This window comes from Symphalangus syndactylus, chromosome X (assembly GCF_028878055.3).
Source record: "Symphalangus syndactylus isolate Jambi chromosome X, NHGRI_mSymSyn1-v2.1_pri, whole genome shotgun sequence".
Classification (NCBI taxonomy): Eukaryota; Metazoa; Chordata; class Mammalia; order Primates; family Hylobatidae; genus Symphalangus; species Symphalangus syndactylus.
Genome location: NC_072447.2, coordinates 57865615 through 57889009, shown reverse-complemented (window position 1 = coordinate 57889009; position 23395 = coordinate 57865615). Strand labels below are relative to the sequence as shown.

General features: G+C 40.7%; 1 protein-coding gene across 4 annotated transcripts in view; it reads left to right on the top strand.

The window, feature by feature from the left end:
- EFHC2 (EF-hand domain containing 2) overlaps positions 1-23395 on the top strand; it is a 201627-nt gene that overhangs the window by 167460 nt on the left and 10772 nt on the right. For all 4 annotated transcript variants that reach the window (XM_055267843.2, XM_055267842.2, XM_055267844.2 and 1 more), the window contains exons 12-14: positions 3878-4075; positions 6045-6137; positions 18728-18833. In XM_055267843.2, coding sequence (XP_055123818.1) covers positions 3878-4075; positions 6045-6137; positions 18728-18833 — 397 coding nt within the window. The remainder of the gene's footprint in view (positions 1-3877; positions 4076-6044; positions 6138-18727; positions 18834-23395) is intronic.

The window sequence follows — 23395 nt, the reverse complement described above, 5'->3', positions numbered from 1 at the left end:
GAGGAGTTTCACTCCTTGGTATATATACTCCAAAGAATTGAAAACAGGTGTTTACACAAAAACTTGTACACAGATGTTCATAGCAGCACTATTCACAACAGCCAAAGGTGGAAACAACCCACATGTCCATGTATGTATGAGTGGATAAACAAAGTATGGCACATTCATACAATGAACAATAGTATGATAGTACAATGAATAAGAATTCAGCCGTGAAAAATGATGAAGTCCTGATACATGCTACAACATGGATGAACCTTGAAAATGTGCTGAGAGAACCCAATCACAAAAGAATACATATTACATAATTCCATTTATATAAAATATCCAGAATCTGGCAAATCTGTAGAGATAGCAGATTCTGGGTAGGGAGGAGGGTTAGGAAGGTGGGAGGAAAGAGGCATGGATGCTCAATGGATATGAGGTTTCTTGGGGGTGATGGAAATGTTTCAGAACTAGATAGAGGTGGTGGTTGTACAATATTGTGAATATACTAAATGTCACAAATGGCAAATTTTATGCCATGTGTATTTTACCACAGTAAAAATGGAATGTGTGACTTTTGATTTTTAATTCTTTGTGACTCCTACTAAAGTTTAACAGGGCGGGGGTGAGTCCTGAAAAACACACATGTGGCAAATGCGGGAAAGAGTGTAGACAGCCATCTGAGGTCTGCAAGGTGAGGCTTGTACATCCTGATTGAGATCCCTGATGCAGGAACCTGCCTCATGTGGGCACAGCAGCCACACAGGCAGCCGCTCTAGGAGCCCCTGATGCCCTGCAGGGCTGTCGGCAGTTTCAAATATAGCACAGCTTCTTTGAAACTTTCATGTAAAGTCATGTAAAACTGGAATACTGAGCTGTTTAAAACCCAAGCATACAGAAACCCAGCAGATATAAATTTTAACTGCAGTGAAGCCAGGATAATTTCAGTTTATCCAATGAAAAGGAAAATAAACTTTTATGTTCTGGTGGTGCTATAATAAGTTTAGTGAAAGGTGTATGGAAAGTTTCTAGTTATTGCTCCACATGTTCTTTTTCCTTGTCCTTGGGAGCATGCCACTTTCTCTTCTTCACGCCATATTCTATTCTCAAAAGGAAATGCTTTCAAATGTTTTTTTTTATTTAGACAATGAAAATAATATTTGATTATTACAAAAATTCAGAAAAAAATGGAAATACGTTTTTTTAAAAGACATCTCAGCCATTCAGGATAATACTATTGATGTTTTGGCATGCATCCTTCTGGTCTTATTTCTATGACCATATGTGCACCTGTATCTGGATTTTTCACTGGGATCATACTACATTTATCAACATAGCATAGACATCTATCATACCAATAAGTATCAATCAATACCATACTTTTCTTTTTTTAGAGATGGGGTCTTTGTCTGTCACTCATGCTGGAGTGCAGTGGTATGATCATAGCTCACTGCAGCCTCAAACTCCAAAACTTCAAGTGATCCTCCTGCCTCAGATTCCCAAGTAGCTGGGATTATAGGTGCATGCCACCATGCCCAGCTATTTTTTTTTTTTTTTGGTAGAGATGGGTTCTCACTATGTTGCCCTGGCTGGAGTACAGTGGCATGGTCATAGCTCACTGCAGCCTCAAACTGCTGGGCTGAAGCAATCCTACCTCAGCCTCCCAGACATCATAACTTTTTTTTTTAACTTTTAGATTTATCCTTCTATAATCTTCTTTTTTATTTTTATTTATTTTTTTGAGACAGAGTCTCACTCTGTCACCCAGGCTGGATTGCAGTGGCATGATCTCAGCTACCGCAACCTCTGCCTCTTGGTTCAAGTGATTCTCGTGCCTCAGCCTCCCGAGTACCTGAGATTACAGGTGTGTGCCACCACGCCCAGCTAATTTTTGTATTTTTAGTAGAGATGGGGTTTCACCGTGTGCCAGGCTAATCTCGAACTCCTGACCTCAGGCGATCTGCCCGTCTTGGCCTCCCTAAGTGCTAGGATTATGAGCGTGAGCCACCACGCCTGGCCCCAAACATAATGCTTTTAATGATGGTGTAGTGTTCCATTTTACACACATGGAATGACTGTTTCTTGACCAGCGTTGTAGTGGAGCCAGGGGCTTTCCTTGGAGTGGCTCTTTTGTGGTTGCTTAGCTCTCTGTCAGAGATGGTTGGTGACTCAGGTTTTCTGAAATTATTTTCTCTTACTTTTTAAATAATGGTTAGTGATAGCCCTCAAAGCAGAGATGATGGAGAATAAAGGCAATAGAGGTCCATAAAAAATCAGGTTAAACCCCACTGCCTTTAGGCACATTTCCTGACTGAGCCCCACTCCGTCATTTCTCTCCGCCTTCTGTGTCCCAACAGAAAAGGGATAGAGTAGTAGGCAAGAGCGTGAGCTTTAGAGCCAGACTACACGGGTTCACATTCTGGCTTTTGTGACATTAGGCAGGTTATTTAACATTTCTGTGCCTCAGTTCACATCTGTACAGTGGGGTTAATAGTAGCACCACCTCCTAGGCTAGATGCCAGAAGTCCCTGCTAGCACAGGACCTGGCACACAGTACTCAACAAATGGCAGAGGTTACTGCTATTACTCAGTTTATTTAAGTGGCCCTACCAGTTTGTGGCTTTGAAAGATCATCTATATGCTTGGACAGTGCAAATAAATAACAGACCCTGAAAAGTTCAAATGCCAGAGAGCCTTTTACAGTGTTTTCCATATAGTGAGCCTCCTGCCAATATTACTAATTGATTGTCTGACCTGACTTACTGAAATTCTGGGATCATCTTGGTTGGATTTTGCATTCATTTCCCGTTGAAAATCCAAAAGCAAAACCAAATTTAAACAAAACAAAACAACCCAGGAAACTTGAGAAGTAGATGTAGATTAAAAGAATTTCCTTTAGGATAGGTCAACAGCAATGCTGCGGGCTTTCCTACACTCTATGGAAATTCTTGACTAGGAGAATCTAGAATTATTAAATGATAATGTCCAGAAATACCTAAAAGCACTGAAAGCATTTATTCTGAAAGACCTCTTTCTATTCCCTTGTTTATTCGGGAATCTTGGGAACTGAATTATTTCCAGTAAATAAATTTTCTAGACAGTGGAAGCTTATTCCTGTAACCACCATAACATTTTGCATTTTAATCATTTTGATCTAATTCTGTCTGATGTATGCTGCATAGTTTATGGCTTTCATACAGAGTTACATTGAAAACAATTCAGCCAATTTGTTAGGCCTTGAGTCTTCTTCATTGATATGTTGTTGTTTAGTTTTTTTTTTTTTTAGCTCTGCTTAATAATCTCAGTATCATTTGCCTTCTAAAGATGCAGACAGCTGTACGCTTACATAGGTCTTTTAACTTTTAATTTTTTTTCTCTTTTTTTTTTTTCTCACTGCCAGGGTATGTCCATTTTTACTTTTTATTACAGAAATGTGCATGATTGCTTTCCCCATCCCAAAACACCTTTCTAATTTATTAACTTACAAATTTTATGTCCCAGAAGACCAGAACCCCAAGCCTGTTACTATTTTGTGTAAGGAAGATTAATAGGCATTGAATAAACTCATGTACTTAGTGATAGGTTTTTTGACCATTCAAAGCCTTTAAAAATTTACTTCCTGGTTGCAGGCTGTTATTTGGTAGGTGTTTGACTCTGGGCAAAATGCCATTTTATTTATAAGCTACAGTGCCTATGATTTTCCATTCTGGCATTGGTGCCTTCCTGCTGCTCCCAAATTAAGTAGAGAAATTAAGTTAAAAAAAATCACCTGACCTCTGTACAGTTGGTAAAAGTTTTGTAAAATGGAATTCGGATCTTTTAAATAGAAGGAGATGTAAAATACTGTATTCTTAGGTATCAGTTTATAAATGTTTTTCCATTTTTATTACAGAGACATATTGATGTCTTTGACTGTTGGAAACCTCACAGAGCAAGAATTCGTAACCATTGCACGTCACTACCGTGCGCCCGAGGGCACATGTTCGGATGTGAATTTCTTAATTGCACTGGCCCACGAAAAGTTCAAGAAAAATATGTTTGAGAATTTCGACACTTTCATTTATTCCTGTGTGTATAAAGATCGAGAAAAGTAAGCTTTTGTTTTATTGATTCTAATCATTTACATTTCTGTGAACCTGAGTAATGAAGGAATTTCTATTTTATCAAAAAGGGCAAAAAGAAAATTGACATGTGTCATCATACTCATACTCTACTATTTAGCACAAACACCTTAAATCATTTTCGGGGAAGTATTTGGGTATAGATATTTCCCAGTGATGGTGAGCGTGTGTGTGTGTGTGTGTGTGTGTGTGATATGGCATCTGGCTGTGTCGCCCAGGCTAGAGTGCAGTGGCGCAACCTCGGCTCACTGCAACCTCCACCTCCCAGGTTCAAGAGATTCTCCTGCCTCAGCCTCCTGAGTAGTTGGGACTACAGGCTCGCACCGCCATGCCCAGCTAATTTTTTTTTTTTTTTGCATTTTTAGTAGAGACAGGGTTTCACCATGTTGGCCAGGCTAGTCTTGTTGATGGAATAGGAGAGGCCCTGTATCTTTGAAAGAATAGGCTTCTCCCTTGCTTGTTCTTTTCATTTGTTTCTAGAAGCTTTAAACTGAAGCATAGTAAATCAAAATGTTAGGAGCGTTAATTCTGAGATGTCGTCTTTTTTACATTATTTTAGTACTGATGGGGATTTATAAATGTAACTTTTATAATAAACAGAAAATGGAATTTTCAAGCAAACATTCTGTAGAATTTATTTGAAATTATTTCTTCTTGAAAATAATGAAGTTCAGGATAAGCTATTTCTTATACATTGATTGTGTGCGTGTTGAGCTTCATTAAGTCATTGTTATATGCAACTGGATGCAAACATCTTAATATGGTTTTTTGCATTCATCTTACAGACCTGATACATTGGGGAGAAATATAAATTTACTGATTTCATCTGGAATTAGAAAAATCTTAGTTCTCGCTCTAGCTTCTAATCCGTATTGCTGCACACCACTGTCATCTCTCTTCCTTGTGACCTCTTGCCTTATCCCCAAACTTGAAGTCTGAACCCAGGTGGCCACTGCATTCCCTGAATATCTGTGTAGGTCCCATAGTTTGTCTTAGAAATAAACATGTTTTTTATTAATCCATAATGCATCCTCTTTTAAGTTTTTATAAAAATCGTATTTTTCCTTGACTCTTTAAGCTTCCCCAAGCTTCCTAGAAGATGTGCGGCCTGAGTTTTGCATTGCCCTGTCCCTGCCTTCCACCCTGGTGGTGCCCCCTTCCCCAGAGTGAGAAGTGTGGCCCTCCTTCATTCAAGGAACACTTCTTAGAAACAATGGGGCCACTTGACCAGATAGCCTGAGGTTCTTCCAGATCCAACAAGCTTTGATTCTAGATATAAAATTCTCATTGCAAAGAAAAGAACCAACTTTCTTTCCTGTTGGTTCTAATTTTGCCCAATGCCTGGAAAAGTGTTGGCTGAATGAGAACATTGGACAAGCATTTCTTTGCCCCCAGAAGACTGGAGAAAATGACTGTTGGGCTGCTCTAGAGAAAACTGCTAGCATCTGAAAAAATTGAAGTGAATATTGAGGCCCCAGCTGGGGCTTCCAGGTTATAAGGTTTGGGTCCAAGGAAAAGAACAGAAAAACACCCTCAAGTCATATCATACTTATGTTGAAGGCTCATAGATGCCTGTCAAATTAAGAGATGTTTTCAAATATCAGAACCATTTTTGACTAGTGGTCAAGAATGCAGATCAATTACTTAGAGCAACACTTGTGGCTGCAGCCTTAATAGGCTGTACTGTCACCAACCAAGAATCTGCATCTTGAAGGAAAAGCCTTTGTAAGGATGGAATCTGGTGGCCTCTGAAATAGAAAAAGTTGATGAAATGAAATGTGACCTTTCTTCCTTATTGTGAATTCCAATACCAATTTTCATACTTCCATGTGTACGTTCTCAGGAAACATCACAAATGTATTTTCTTTCCTATAGTATGTAATTGTTACTAAAGGTATACAAGGTGTATAAAAGCTCATTTACTTTGTTTTAATGCAGAAAAAATGTATTACCCACCAAAGACATTAAAAGGCTGTGCAAATCCTCCAGATTACCTTTGAGTGATGATCTTCTAGAATCCTTATTGTCAAGGTAAGTTAGAGTTCCACTCTTGATAGGGATTGTCCTGCATAGTTTTATTTGGGGGACCATTCCTGGTTTTACATCCCCCTTTAATTACCCTCGATTTACCCTTAAATGTTTTGATTATATTATTGGTGACCTACCTCCATTTAAGTGTTACAGAAGGAAAAGTTTGTCTTGATTTTGAATGTTAGAGAGCCTATTACAAATTATTATTTTATCTTTTGAACATGAATACACACTTATATATCCACAAATTCCTGGGACAAAATGAAATACATAACTTTGTTGGTTAGGAGGACATTAGATGTAAAATTCAGGGCAGGTTTCTCAAAGCAGCAGTTCCTGATAGCTACAGACATGCAGTAAGAGAACCTAGGGTTATTAGCATGGGGCTCTGTCCTGATAGAGCACCAGATGTAAAACATAGAGATTATGATGCTATAAAATAAGAGCATGGTGAACTGCTTTCTTAAGCACATCAATTCTCCTGTCGAACCTGACTTTTGATTTCCTGGCATGTCCCTCTCAGCCACCTAGACTCTGGCCATCTCTTATGCTTCCTATAGCATCACTCACTCTAGCTCCTCCTCTGACTTATATATCTTGATAATTCTGACATTTTTGGCTGTGTTCTAGGCATTGTGTTCATTGTTTTGGATACATTATCTCATTTACTTTTTGAGAACAGCTTGGTGAGGTGGAAACTGTTATCCTTCTTATCTCATACATAAGGATGCTGAGGTTTAGAGAGATGAGGTATTTTGCCGAAAGTCACATAGTGTAGAAGAAGAGCTGTGACTTGAATCCTAAACTTTTCAAATGCACATCCTCTGCTTCTAATCATTTTGAGTTACTGTCTACAAATAGCCAGTATATTAGGATGTCTTGACAGTTCTACCTCCTCCTTACTGCCTGTGTCTACTCTGTCTTCTCCATTTCCACTATCATCATTCTTGTTCTGACCCACATTTCTTCCTAAATACTGCAGTGCCACCACGTTGGTCTTTCATTCACCAGTCTCTAAATGTTTAAATCCATCTTTACATATAGCAGCTAAGTACCTTCTAAGAGCAAAAATGTATGTCATCATATTGCACTTTTACTCACAAACCTTCTGTGGCGTCTCTTTGCTCTCTAAGGAAGGACCAGCTCTTTAACTTTGAATTAAGCTCCTTCTCCATAGTGGGGCTTAGGGTTGACAGCTGGAGCATTGTTCTCAAATAGGGTCTGAAGTAGGGAGTCCTTGTTTGAGACAAAAGGAAAAACCAAAGGAACAGATAAAGCCAAATTCTATGTCAGGGAACTAGGGTCCAAGGTATCAGGAGGGAAACTCAGAAGAGGGCAAATCTAGTTGGATGTGTGTGTGCATTGAATCAACTTGGAATAATTTTCTAGATTATCAGCTCTATTTGTTTTGTTTCTATTTTGGTTTTTTTGGTTTTTGTTTAACTCTGATTGCTTTTGTTTGCTAGCAGCCGTGTGAGGGATCCTGCTGTAAAGGAACTGAGATGAAGTAGGCAGGCCTTGGACTCAGAGTTCCTCACAGTTATCATCCCCCACCCCCAAAACTCCCCTTCCTGTTCCCAGTAGTCCAGTCACATGGGCCATTTAGCATATTACACATATACCTCCTGCCTTCCCCCTCCCCACCTTTTTTTTGGCCTTTTCTCTTGCTATTTCTTCAGTAGGCAATAGCTCCCAATGGTTTTCACTGGCTGAAAGCTTGCTCTTCCTTCAAGACCCATTTCAAGTGGCACCATATCCATGAAGCTCTGTTGCATTCGTTTGGCTGATAATCAGAGTGATTATCTCCTCCTAAGAATTCTCACAGCACTATTTATGTGTCTCTTTATCCCTTACCTTGGGATGAAGAGTTGTGACTTGAACTGTGATTCATTCAGATGCAGACACTGCTTCTGTTTGATTTACCACCTATAAATAACCAATGGGTTGTCACATCCTGACAATTTTACCCTCCTCCTCCACTCCCATCTCTTAAATTCTTTGAGTCCACTTATTAGCTGTGTGATCTTGTGCAAAGGTTTTGACCTGCCTGAACCTCAGATTCCTTGTCTCTCGAATGAGGTAACAGTACCTATTTCCTAGCGGTTTGGAGGATTAATTGAGATAACATACATAAAGTACCCAGCACAATACCTGGTGCAAAGAATTGATTGAGGACTAGGAGAGAAATTTAAGTCAGGGACCATAGACCACACACTTGGACTTAGAAATGAACTGGAAGAAACCTGTGTCTTTCTATTTAGAGGAAGCCATGTTTTTCAACAATTGGATCTGAATGCCTTTCACATATTAAGCTGTCTTCTAGTCAGGAAGCTGTGGATGTTTATTAGATTATCTTTTGATGGCCTTGAGGATGAGTTGTCCTGGAAAGTCCAGTAATGTGGGAGCCTGGCCTCTGGAGGACCTACATGTTTCTTATCCAGTGCTGAGGCCACCAAGTCATCATCCTCTCATTCTGTCAGCAGACTGTTTTGTCTTTGCCTTTTTGATCTGACATTAAATGCAAAAAGATTGTTTCAGAACTTGCTTCGAAGTCGTCTCAGTCTCTGAACACATCTGTCTCCAAGCCCAGCTTAGCTTTGAGGAGGTCATCCCGCTCAGCTGCTAAGCAGACCATGTTCAGTCTAACTCTGCCTCTAATTGTGCAGTGACCCTTCTCCACACTCAGGGGAAACTTCAGACTAATCAGATTAGAAAATGTCTCATTCCCATTCCCCTCTCCCTCCAATATGCCCTGCCATGATTTGGGTCACATGCTTAGTGTTTTGCATCATCTCTGCAGATTCCTTTCAAAGACTGCCCTAATTCCTAATGGGCCCATCAGCCTGCAGCTTACATTTATATTCTGCATTCTTATTGTTCCCCACAGACTCCACAGGGCTTTACAGAGCCCTGACCAGAGTCTCTTTCTGCACAGCCCTCCTTATGGCACGCTAAGCCAGAGCCCCCTCTGACGTCTACAGCCTCCCGTGGGAGGCAGGCATGGAGCTTGTTGATTTTGTTCAATGCATGCTCTTGCCCAGGAATAGTTTTACCTGCCTTGGGATGGAGCTGGGCAGCTGTTGAGCAGCCGTGTAACCCTGATGTGTGAATTCAGATCAGGAGATGAAAAACAATATGGCTAAAGGGTTGGATGCTTTCTTTCACCTGGTAACTGTTACCCATGTATTTCTCCTAACCCTACATTTTGGTACCAGGATTTTCCTTCTACTCCATTCCCATTTTTCTTATAATTCAGCTTGGTCTTTTCCTTATTATGTTAGCATAACTCATACTGGAATCAGGACTTCAAAACCTTTTTGTATCTGGTTACCTCAGGCCCTGTCAGTTTGTGCTGTGGGAGCTGGTATAAGGTCGCCTTACTTACCAAGCGAATTCACTTCATTAACGTACAGAGCATCAAGACTTAACTGTTCTATATAGTGGTAGCGATTATCCATTAATAATAGGAGTGACACTTTGTACTGATGTAGTGCTAAGGGCCTTAGAATATTTTGTAAATTTTTGAGCATATTAAAAGGTACATTTTAATTGACAGTAGGCATTATTCCTCATTTCATAAGTATAAACTCTGAGAGTTTCTTACCGAAAGACTGTGCTCCAGGCCAAGATGAGCGTCTAATGGAAGTAGAACTACAACTGCCCAAGATACTCTAAACCTTTGCCTCTGTCTGAGCTCCTGAGGGTAGGGACTAGCTCTTGTTCATTTTTGCAGCCTCAAAGACTTGTCCTGTGCTAATGCACTGGACATGGAGGAGAAAAACATGGGCTTGGTGTCCACTAGAGCTGCTCCTGCCTCTGCAGGTCAACTCTACTGTTTCCTGGCCATGCGATTCTTGGGCATTTACTCAACCCCTCTGAGTCTTCATTTGGATATTAATATTCCTCTGTAATAATAAGCAAAAAATTCTGATTGTTAGACCATAAGAGGTAGAGGGAATTCTGAAGCCATTCCATTCTGTATTCTTCGTGGGACTGGGAAGGAAAGAGGCAGCCTCCTCCCCTAATTGTGGCCTTCTGAATCTAGACTTGGAATAACTAGAGATTCAAGTGTAACTCTTTCCCTAGCAGCTCTGTCCTGAGCTAGACTTTTATAGTTGGTTTTGGGTTCCATGGAATGCCTTAGAACTGGCCTCCCAAGAGAGCTGGTGCCTCATCCAGAAATATCAGTTAAAATGGAAAAAGTTAACAGGGCTTTAAAATCATCTCATTATAGTCTACCCAGCCCTGCCCCCTGCCCCACTCCCAGAGGCAGGGTTAGGGCTCCTGTGATTTCACCCAACAATACCTGGCAGTGAGGCTGAAGGGCAAGGGCTGAGCCATGTGGTAGCTATTGTGGCAGAGTGTTTGGTGTACTGATGAAATTTTCACAGAGAAGCCCCTTCTCTCTGTCTTTCTGTCTCTCCCATTTTCCTCCTTTGTGTGCTCTCTCCTCTCACTCTCTCTGTCTCTTTGTCAGACCCATCCACCCACCCAGATGCTTTCTACCTTTTCAAATATAAGGGGATTTCTAGTTGAAAAGATTTTTCTTTTAAATCCCAAACTATATGGACAGAGTGTCAACTGTATGTACAGTCCTTACCTGGCAGCTGTGACCCACCTCACCAGAGATCTGTGCTGGAGTGAGAATTGGAATTTAGAGGCATGACTATTTAGAGATAACCAGAGTTACTTGTTGGCAACTTGACGCAGGGGCCCAGAGCTCCATCTCTTCTCAAGTGTCTGGCCTTGACGACTTTTACCAGGTGTTTCAAGATGCACCCCTGGGTTTGTTGGGTAATGGACTGAAACCAAATACAACTGAGTCAAAAATGGATCTTCACCGTCTTCTCTCCCTTCCAGACCATTCCCCTAAATGATGAGGTGACCTTTGCAATAGAGGAGAAGAAGGCTCCTCTTCAGCAAAATACAGCTGCCACTGAGGCTTTTACCTCTACCAAGGGTGGAAATAGAGCAGCTCAGGATTATTCCCCGTAGCAAGGAGATGGATGGCTTCTTGGCTTCTGTGGTTTTCAAGCCATTTATCATTTTGGGGAGGGGGAGTACGAACATCAGTCAAATGTCACATCAGACTCAGTTCTAAGAACTCCCACCTAGCAAGACATCAGGAAGCATGTTCTGTTTGAGGGGTCGTATTATCTAGAAAGGAACCAGAGGAATTGCCTTCCCTCCCCCTTTTTCCACAAACATGTCTCTGAGTTTGTGTAGTGCAGAAAATGGTGGATTCGCAAGCATCAAAGGGGAAGAAGAATTTATGGAGGTTTCAGGAAAACACTTTCGCACTGTGAGCTAGGACTTGAAAGTAAGAAGGCTGACTTTTTAACAAGCATAGAAACACTTAAAAGCCAGAATTAGTGCTGCCCTTTAGGGCAGTCACCCTGGAAGGCTGCACACTGATTCCAACAATGTGGCCATACAAAGTTCTTCTTTGGAATTGCCTTCAAAGCTTTTTGAAAAGAATTTCCTCCAGAGTGGCAAATCTTTGTCCTTTGACCATGGATCAGAGTTTTAACAAGAGCCAATGTCGTTTGGAGAGGAGTGAAGCAGGGGACTCAGGTGGAGAATTGGGACCACTCTTTTTTTATGGAAAGCATAGCATGGCCATGAAATAAGGAGATTTATCTTCTATACGATTCATAGGCTTTTCCAGATTATTTTGAAAGGATGGCTAGGATTTGGTAAATGATGCTTCCAGCCATGAGACAGAGGGAGGCCTCCGTGATGGGGGACTTGGGGAGATAACCTTCAGGGGTAACTGTAGTCATTGACTGATTGATTTGTTCTCACTTCTGTAATATTCAGACCTTTCTCTGTCTCTGAACTGCTTCCCCTGCCTCCTCCTCCTCCTCTGACCTATACTATTGTTAGGACTGGAGATCTTCCTTATGTCCTGATTCTCTCCTTACAACCTCATCTAACAAGCGTGGTGTATATTAGAGTGCATGTTATAATAACAAATGATGGCATGAAAAGTCACCCTACGTCAGTGGCCCAGGAGGCTACGGGCAGAATTTTGGAGCAGGGAGGAAAACTGAGAGACTCATTCCTCCTGAATATACTCCTGACTAGTAGCACTTCTTTCTTTCCACATCTGACTTTTACATGTTTACTACCTGGAAAATCATGTCTCAGAGTCTCTCATCTGCTTTTTACACTCCTTAAAATTTTCTTCATATCAAACTGACATATGTTGATAGTCAAAAATTATCAAATCATTCTAAAAAGCTTATTTCTTTTTTTGTTTGTTTTGTTTTGTTTTGAGACGGAGTCTCGCTCTGTCACCCAGGCTGGAGTGCAGTGGCACGATCTCGGCTCACTGCAAGCTCTGCCTCCCGGGTTCACGCCATTCTCCTGCCACAGCCTCTCCGAGTAGCTGGGACTACAGGCGCCCGCCACCACGCCCGGCTAATTTTTTGTATTTTTAGTAGAGATGGGGTTTCACCATGGTCTCGATCTCCTGACCTCGTGATCCACCTGCCTCGGCCTCCCAAAGTGCTGGGATTACAAGCGTGAGCCACCGCGCCCGGCCTAAAAAGCTTATTTCAACAACAGCAGTCTCTGGCCACATTCTTCTCCATCCCCCAGACCCATTCACAGGAAGAAGCCTCTTTCAGCACTTCTAGCTTCTTCTGCTATTTAAAATAGCATGTACATATTGAGTGCACTGCATATGATATCATAATTGATCATTTGCAGATACTGTCTGCTAACTTCCTGTTATAGTGAATGAAAATTTAGCTTAATATTGATTTCCACTGCTATTTATTCTTTTGGAATGCTCTTAGGATCTTCTCTTTATTCCTGGTATTCTGGAAGTTCATGATATGAGAGAGAGAGAGAGAGAGAGTGTGTGTGTGTGTGTGTGTGTGTGTGTGTGCAGCTATATATGGATTCATTGTGCTTAACACCCTATAGGCTCTTCTAGTTTGGAGTCACTGTCCTTTGGTTCTGAGAAATTTTCTATTAATTATTTAATAATTTCTTCTCTATTATGAGAACTCCTGTTGCTAAGATTTTAAGGCCAGGTGTGGTGGTTCACACCTGTAATCCCAGCACTTTGGGAGGCCGAGGCAGGAGGAGACTTGAGCTCAGGAGTTCTTGGCCAGCCTGGCAACATAGTGAAACCCTGTCTCTACAAAAAAATAAAAATAAAAATATTAGCCAGGCATGTTGGTGTGTGCCTGTAGTCGCAGTTACCCAGTAGGCTGAAGCTAGAGGACCACTTGAGCCTGGGAGATCGAGGCTACAGTAAGCTATGATCGTGCCACTCACTCCAGCCTGGGCAACAGAGCAAGACCCTGTATGAAAAATAAATAAATAAATAATAAATAGAAAGATTTTAGATCTCTCGAATTTGGATATTTTCTCTCCCAGATTTTGTTTTTCATTAGGATGCATTCACTAAGGGATTTCCTTAAGTTTATATTCTAGCCCTTCTACTGCATCTTTTACTATCATATTAATATTTTTAATTCCAAGAGCACGTTTTTCATCCAGATATTCCTTTCTTGTAGTCTTCTGTTCTTTTTTCAGGAATGTAATACGTCCTCGTATCTCACATCTTTCCCTCTGTTCCCTGAATTGCCTTTGGTTCCTTATTATTTTTTCTGTTGCCGTTTTGGCTTCTGTCTTTAATGTTGGATGCTTTGTTTGGGGGAAGGGGTTTGTTGATTAATGGATTTCACTACCCAGTCAACTCCTGAGCCTTCATTTTATTAAAGAATCCCCAACTGGAATCTGGAGATTTCTCTGGAACCATTCAGAGTATGGAGAGAAGAATCCTATCTTCTCCTGCAGAGATAAGAGGGAGGATGTGATGGGGGAAAGGGAGAGTTTAAGCATAGCCACTGGTATTCTAGGAATAGAAAAGGGGAAGGAAGGCACCTGACCGCCCCTGATCCTCTGCACTCCATTGTGCCTCCTCTTCCTAAACTGGAGCTTCTTTCGTTGAATTTCTCTGGAGAACAAGCCTCTGCTCTCTGCAGGGAGGAGCACAGTATGGAGGAAGATACTTGGCCATTCAGTTGCTCTTGCTTTCTTCAGGCTTTCTTTTTTTTTTTTCTTTTGAGATGGAGTCTCGCTCTGTCACCCAGGCTGGAGTGCAATGGCGCGATCTTGGCTCACTGCAAGCTCCACCTCCCGGGGTCACGCCATTCTCCTGCCTCAGCCTCCCGAGTAGCTGGGACTACAGGCGCCCACCACCACGCCCGGCTAATTTTTTGTATTTTTTGTAGAGACGGGGTTTCACTGTGTTAGCCAGGATGGTCTCGATCTCCTGACCTCGTGATCTGCTTGCCTTGGCCTCCAAAATTGCTGGGATTACAGGCGTGAGCCACCTCGCCCGGCCCCCGCTGTCTTCAGGCTTTCAAACAATCCGTGTTTTCAGTGCCACACCATATTCCTGCCTTTATTGGCACCCAGAGTCTGCAGTCACTCAGTATCCCAGGAATTTTGTGGGCCAAATCGACTGGACTCTGAGTGCCCTCTCCCCACTGACAGGGACATTTAGGGTTCAGCTTCTCTTCCTCAGCTCTGCCAAGTTAGTTACCAAGCCTCTGTTTACTTTTCATCTTGAAAAGAGTTTGACGTCTCTTCTCTACCGTGGTCTTTTTTCCAATTCTCTTTGTCATTGTGGGTTATAACCTATTTTTATTGTTTTTTTGGTCATTTTGGTAGGATTTGGGGGAAAAGGGAGAGAAGTACTTGTGATTGATTCATCGTGATTTACTGCAACTCTATCTACTTCCCAAGAGCAAAGAATTCTTCCAAGAAATATGAGCTAGTTTTATTCCTTTTAATTGAAATATCCTTTGTTCTTTTCTCCCTTGTGCCTCTTGGGGGGATTCCCACACACTGAGATCCTCTAAGACAGAACTGAAAAGAAAAACTTGGAGTATTTTACCACATTACCACAACTCTTCCTTTAGGCCTGGCTCTGGGATTTTGGAAAGATGAACTTGTTCAAGCATTTTTTTCTCAAAAAACTTTTAGACATTATTTCTGAGCTATGTATACTTTTATTCAGTGGACCTTCCTGAATATCATTTGATTCCTAATTATCCTTCTTAAATGTCCCCCTAAATGGATAAATGGTTCAATGTTTTGAGTCTGACATATGAACTGGGCAGGAAGGAAGACTGGGTGTTATGAGGTAACAGGTAAATATCAGAGTTAGTGGTAACAAAGTCTAATGATAGGACTTCCTGTGGTGACTTCCAGAAATTTTCCAGTATGTTCCAGTGCCATCATCTAGGGCAAATGCGAATTCAGGCATAGGGACTCAGATAAGAGGAACTTCATGAGGACTTTCTAAGGAAGCAACATTTGAAATGGGACTTTCCAGACAAAGGGACTAGAAGTGGAAATGCCTTGCATTTCTGCCAGCAATCTTGACATGGTCAGGCAATCAGAAGAAGGCTAGTATACCTGAAACATTGTAAACAGAGAGAGTTTTCAAGTGAGGAGATGTAATCAGAGAAGCCACCAGCAGCCAGATTAAGTTGAGTCTTAAAAACCCTGATAAGGAGTTTAGCTTGTGTTCTAAGTGTATTGGGAAGCCACTGGAGGATTGCAAGCAAGAAAGTGATTGATCTGATCTGTGTTTTAGAAAGAGCACTGTGGTGGAGGATGGTCTGTAGCAAGGTAAGAGTAGAAGTAGCAATACCAAGACAGGAAGTTATTGCTATAATCCAGATGAGAGACAATAGTGGCTTGGAATTAGGGAGTGGTAAAAGAGATGGAGAGAAATAGATAGACTTGTTATATGCTACAGTGGTAGAACCCACAGGACTGCTTAGTGGATTGTATTTGAGGAGTGAAGTCTGATGTGATCCTAGATTTATTTGGTAGTCTTTGACTGGTTCCCAGATTACCAGGATACTATACTTCTGAAACCCCTAGGATTGAGTAAGTGCTTCTTATAATTGATGTAATGGGAATTTACTGACAAATTCTGTACTTTAAGAACAGATAGAGAAACTTACTTTATTGATGATCTCCTCAGGTCTCCCAATTTTATGGCTTTAAATACCTTCTATATGGCTAATGACTCCCATATTTATATCTTCAAATGAACTACTTCCTTGAGCTTCAGACTCTTAGCCCCACTTTCTCACTTTCCATCCAAATGTGGCATATCCAAAACTGAGCTCATGATCTTTCCAACCTGCAGCCCCTGCAGTCTTTCTCATCTCAGTTAGGGCAGCTCCATTGCTCCAGTTATTCAAGCAAAGGCGTTGGAGTCATCCTGAATACTCTCTCTTTTTCCCTCTCTCTCTTACATAATATATATAGTCTTTTAGGAATCCTACATTCAAAATATATTCAGAATTGGCCACTCCTCACTGCCTTCCAGTGCCACCGCCCTCATCTAAACTGCCGTTATCTCTCATCTGGATCCCTGCAAGGGACTTCTAACTGTCCTTGCCACTTCTGCCTTGCCCTCTGTGTTCTACTCTGAATATATCAGTCAGAGTGATCTTTTAAAAATATCGTAAGTCCCTTCTTAGTCTGTTCAGATTGCTATAACAATACCGTAAACTAGGTGGCTTATAAACAACAGAAATTCGTTGCTCAGAGCTCTCATGGCTGGGATGTCCAAGACCAAGATGACAACAGATTTGGGTCTGATGAGGGCCCACTTCCTGGCTCACAGATGATGCCTTCTCTCTGAATCCTTACAGGATTACATGGCAGAAGGGGCAAGAGTGTTCTCTGGGGTCTCTTTAATTAATATAAGGGCACTAATCTCATCATGAGGGCAGAACCCTCACTATCTAATCACCTTTCCTAAAGCCCCAACTCCTAATATCATCACATTGATGAGGTCTCAATATATGAATTTTGAGGGGACACAAACATTCAGAACATTGAAGGTCTCATAACCTTTCTGTATAATATGCTCTAGTGGCTCTTAGTTTTCCTCAGCATAAAAGCCAAAGGTCCTACGTGATCTCATTCTTTGACCTTAGCTCCTACTCGGGATATTAGGAAATACTTTCTTTCAAGGCTCTGTGCTAAAAAAAAAGTTTATTATGAGACATCTTTAATTGAGTTTTCATTCTTCCCCCAAAACATACACAAATAAAAGAAATAATGGTCCCACATTTTGGCTATAAATATTTCCATAAACAGAGTATGTCCTTTAAAGGAGTTGAAATGACTAGTGAGCCATAATTTAAAGGGTAAACAGTGGGTAGGGGGCAGCATATTGGAATTGTATCTTAGAATCCTTGGCCAAAGAAAATGTACACAAAAGAATTACAGAATTCCCCTTTCCCCTCTTCTGGTCACTTTGTTTATTCCATTTTGTTTAGATTGATGCGGCTATGTGACTTCAGCTTGTAACATTTAATTTATTGATGCTTATTTTTATTAGTTTATAAATATAAGCTACTAATTTTTTAGTACTTTGAGAAGAAAAGAGAAAAATCTTTGGACTGATTAGGAGTATATGTTAAGGGCAGGAGCCTGGAATATGGTGCCTGGAACAATGTCTAGTGACCACTTTGTATTTTCCTTCAAAAACTGGTGTTACATGATAATTAGCCTTAAAAACTGGCAGAATGTGATCAAATTTAGGATAGGTGGCATTGAGGCATTACACTAAGAAGTATTTTGTGTTTAGGTCATTGTAGCAATTGTGTTGAAATTACTGTATCTTCATGGCCAAATCTCTATTATGGTTAAGGAAGAATTTTAGCTAATATCCATAATTAGGAAATAATGGTCAAAGAGATTCATTATTTTTGACCTATATTTTTATGGTACAGAATAATCATTTATTAATTTTTGTTCAAAATGAAAATGGGCTGAAGTTTTTCTCATTATAAACTTAAAACAATTCAGATGATACACAAAAGTCTAAAGAAAAATAAAAAATCAGAATCTCTCTTCCCAGAGATATCTATTCTTAATATGTAAGTCTATTGCTACCATACTTTTTCTGTTTTTTAATATAAATATAAACCTAAAGTGGGATCATAACTCTACATACTGTTTTACAGCCTCCTTTCTACTTAACAGTGTATCGAGAACACTTATGTGATAGCAAATTTGGATCTAAATAACCCCTTTTAATGGCTACATAATAAATGATAAAGATGTCTTTTATTTTTTCAAAAAAATATTGGTAGACAAATGAATCTAGCTTGCCTTAAAGATTTAAAAGGTATGCAATTTAAGAAATATAAGGACATTCTATTTTGCTGACATGTAATATCAACCATTAAAAGGACCTTTAAATATTTTTAACAAAATATCACTATGGTCTTAGTTACTGAATGAGCAAATTTGCTTCTGTGGCAACTACAACAAGTATTTATTGAACACTTACTAAGTGCCAGCACTGATCTTGTTGTTGGGGATATTTTGATGAATTAGATAGGCAAGATCCCTGCTCAAAGAATTTACATTCTGGAGGGTCAGAAGCAATAAGAAATTGTAAGAAATACGAAAAATATCAGATATTGAAGCATATATGATATTATGTTTTCATGATAAAATTGAAACGGACATTTTGGTCTTGAATTCTGCAGATTGAGTTAAATTATATACTGTAATTATATTTTCAGGTTTGAAGACAGTGAAAAACAAATAGATTATAAGTCATTTTTCTCTGCCCTGAACTGGAGAAAGAATCCAGTGCCTGAATTGCAACCAGCATCATACCTTAAAGAGGTAAAATAAATACCTATTTTAAAAACCATCTGTGGTTACTTCCCTTGCATGTTTAATATCCTTTATTTTTAAATTATTTTTCATGATAAAATATTAACATCAGAGCTTTTGGAAAGAGTACTTATGTGTTTCTGGGTATTTGTGTTAAAGGCTAATTTACTTTCCATGCTGAGCAAACATCTGCTCTGTAAAAGCATGACTTTTCTTATGCAGCTGAATTTTTTTTAACCTCGGTCGCATCCAATTATATGGAAAATAGGATAATAGGTTGCAGTTATAAATAGATATAAACACTGTTATCAAGGGATTCTGGTAACATCATCATAAGCCACAAGAGCAAATCTCAAATGGTGCCTATGGCAAGAATCCCTAGGGTATCCGTGGCTGTGCACACAGGTTTGCCATGGGTGAAACAATAGAGTATGGGGATGCACATTTCACAGTGAAGCCAAATTTAAAATCGAAATTCTGTAGAAAAATGCTTGGTTAGGGAAAACAAAGTTCACGTGATCAGATGGTGCTCTCGGCATTGTGGAATTGTCTGAATTCTCTAAGATCTCTTTGGACCAATTGTCTTTAAGAAGTGGGTGGGTGGGTGGTGGTTTGTTTGTATTTTAACATGCTCCAGAAATTGATTTTCCTGGGAAAGTCCCTTGATAAAGCAAATGTCATGTGGTTGATACTCCCAGAAAGGAGGCATTTATTTCTCCTGGTCTCTGCTGACCAGCTCATTCTGGCTGGAGCTGGTCTAGTGCCCCTGGGAGTTCCCTCAGGCATGCAGCTACACCAAGGGCAGCCATAGAACTTCCAGATGGTTGGGGGAAAGTAGTAGCCTTTGGAGTCAAACAGAGCTGGGTTTGAATTTTGGCCCTGCCACCTACTTAGCTGAATGACTTAGGGTCAGTTAAGTTACTTATCTTGTTCATTTATGAATGTAATCCCCAGATAAATCGGGATTAAGTATCGACTCTCATCGGGTTCTCTGCTCTAGGCTGGGGTCCAGAGACAAAAATTGTCACTGCTACCTTTGAGAGGCCCACTACTGATGGGGGAATTGGTATGCTCATGATTGGAGTGTGGCTTGATACAGCCTGCATGGGATTCTATGGGATGAGATGGTAGCTGCTTCTAAACAGACTGGGGGAAACAGGAAGTATTTTCAGGGGAGGTGACATTTGAAATTTCAATGATGAGTAGTAAGAGTTAGCAAGGTAGGAAAGTGACATGGTCTGGAAAACGCATTTCCAACAGAATTCTCTGGACATGGGACAGCATGGTACTTGTACAGAACCAGGAGGAATTGGTGTGGCCAGAGTGAAGGCACAGGGGGAAGAGGTGAAAAGGATGAAGCTGGAGATAGCTGTAAGGGTGACATTTGAATATTGTCCTATGAGGTCTGGAGACCACTGACTAACTTCAAGGAAGACAGCAACATGATCAAGAGTGCCTTTTACAGGGAACTTGCTTTGGCTGGATGGTGGGTAGACTGGAGATGGAGTCTCACTGTCACCCAGGCTGGAGTGCAGTGGTGCAGTCTCAGCTCACCACAACCTCCACCTCCCAGGTTCAAGTGATTCTCCTGCCTCAGCCTCCCGAATAGCTGGGATTACAGGTGTGCGCCACCACACCTGCCTAATTTTTGTATTTTTAGTAGAGACAAGGTTTCACCATGTTGGCCAGGCTGGTCTCGAACTCCCAGCCTCAAGTGATCCACCTGTCTTGGCCTCCCAAAGTGCTGAGATTACAGACGTGAGCCACCACGCCTGGCCATGGAGGCTCTTGTTCTGTTGTCCCCATACATAACAGCAAACACTTAAAGCATTTACTGTGTGCCAGCTACTGTTCTAAGATCTCAAAATCACCTAGCTTATTTAATCCTCTTAGCAATCTTAAGTGTATTTATTATTCCCAGTCCAGAGATGAGGAAGTTAGAGAAACAGCAATGTAAGGCAGAATCAGAATTTTAACTCAGGTCTCTTGCTGCAAAGAATAAAAAAGAAAACTGTCCTTTAAATATAGTTATTTTTGGAGACATTGGATTGGATTAACCCAAATCTGAAATACTATCACAAAAAAAAATCAATACTGTCATTTGCCCTGATAAGCCTTTCATTTTTATCCATGTGAATATTTAATTTTTACATACAAATAGAAACATGGTAGATGGGATTTGTATTCTTCTACCTTTTCGTTGAATGTTCTAGTAGTCTATATTGACTATGTCCCTGTGTCCCTTTAGGACTGCTCTCCAGAGCCCTCTACCGTGCTCTGACCCTGCCCAGGCCAGTCCTTGGCAGCTGACCTTTGTAGGCCACATCAGTGGGTCCCCTAGGCCTCCAGTTGGGTTGACCAGTGGGATGCACCAGCAGGAGAGTAGAGAGTGAAAGGAGAGAGAAATCTTCTTCCTCCCTGCCAGTCACAGCAGATTGACGGCCTCCTCCTTCCAAAGTCCACAGCACTTGTCTAGAGGCTCTTTGCATATGGCTGGTCACTCCAGGCTCTGGTAACCAGCCTCTTGTGCCCCTTCAGCCTCAGGTGGTAGTAATGGCTCCCTGCTATTATAAACCCAGGGGACTAGCCACTGTTGGTTTTCCTAAACACTTCCCACAACTTTGTAACTAGTCACTTTATTAAACTCTTCTCGATTTCCAGTTTGTATATGTCTGCCATTTCCCATGAGCCCCTGAATAATATACAGGACATACCTATTTTTGCTATAAATCTTTGTCATTGTTTTCCTTACTTTCTACTTTTCTCTTTCCTCTTCCATTCCAATCAATCCACCACCCAAATGTTTACCTCTGTGTTGGGGATTTTATCATTTCATCATGTATTGTACGAAAATAAGATCATACCACATGCATTTTTCTGGAGTGTGCTTTTCTTTCTTAATCATGGAAAATTTCCCTAGTTTAATGTGTATAGACCTAAGCCATTCTTAATAGCTGTAGTATGAATATATAATAATTTATTAATCTCTTTTTTTTTTTTGAGATGAAGTCTCACTCTGGTGCCCAAGCTGGTGTGCAGTGGTGTGATCTTGGCTCACTGCAAGTTTCACCTCCGAGGTTCAAGTGATTCTCCTGCCTCAGCTTCCCAAGTAGCTGGGACTATAGGCACACGCCACCATTCCTGGCTAATTTTTTTGTATTTTTAGTAGAGACAGGTTTTCAGCATGTTGGCCACGCTGGTCTTGAACTCCTGACTTTGTGATCTGCCCGCCTTGGCCTCCCAAAGTGCTGGGATTACAGGCATGAGCCACTGCGCCTGGCCCTACTAATCTGCTCTTTACTGACAGGCATTCAGGTTGTTTTTACATATTTTGCCTCTGAAAACATATTTTACTACTTTAATTTTTATTTTCCTGATGACTATTGAGTTTGAATGAGATCCAGTCATCTTTTTGTACTACAACCTACAGTAAGAAAGATATTTTTTTCATAAGAACACAGCATGCACATATATAACGGAACAAAAGTTTCACGGATTAATACTATTCTGACTATATGTGGTGCAGTATGATACATTCTTTTCTTTTTTCATTTCTCTCTTCTTTTCTTCTCCTTTTTCTCATTCCCCGCCACTTCTTTTTCTCCTCTCTTTTGAATGTTGTTCGTGACCCATTAAATTGATTTCATGACCCACAAAAAGATCACCGTCCACACTAAAAGAGAAGTCACTGCATGGGAAGGCCAAAGATCCACTCTGCTTTTAATCACCCCTCCCCACTTTCATCACTTTTCAACTCTGTCAACTGGGACAGGTATTGAGCCGTGGACCTCAGATGCTTTTGAGAGGCAATGTGGAGCAGAAGGTCTCCAATCACAGGGACCCTAGTTCAAATCCTTAGCTCTATGATCAACTAACTGGGTGACTTTTTTACAAAGTACTCAACCTTTCAGGTTTTCCCATCTCAAAAATGGTGATAAGAATAGTTCTTCCATTAGGGTTGTGAGGACTAAGGAAGTCAATATACACAAGTCACTTACCACAATACCTCCCCCATGGTAAGGGCTTAAGTATTAGATGCTATTATTTTTTGTAAAATGGAGATGTCGTACTTTCCTCAAGTCAGGGGGCTGGGCAGTCCCTGCCAAGGTTAAGATGGGAGATTCTATTCTTTAATGGCAAGAGAATGGTTCTAGGCCAGGAATGTCACATCAGAAACAGCTCGTGCTTCAGCACTAGGTTCTTCTAATTGCGATTCATTTACGGTGGGAACTTTACTCATAGGGCCTCATCAATTCTGCTGATAAAGCCTGGAAATATTTCAGTCTGCAGGAGGCATTCAGAAAGGACTATTCTTTTTCAGCCAATTAGAAAGAAAATACATATAAAATGGTACCTGATCAATTTCACCAATAATGAGAACTTAACTAGATTCCAAAGAGTTCGAAGCACTCTGGTACTGATAAGCTTGTTATTATTTCATAAAGAAGACATAAAATACCTTGGGAATGTTACCAGTGAGTCTATAATCTCATGTGAAAATATTTAGCATGAAGGGGTTGAGCAAAATGTTGAATAGTTTATACAGTAGAATACAGGAGCAAAAAGTATAG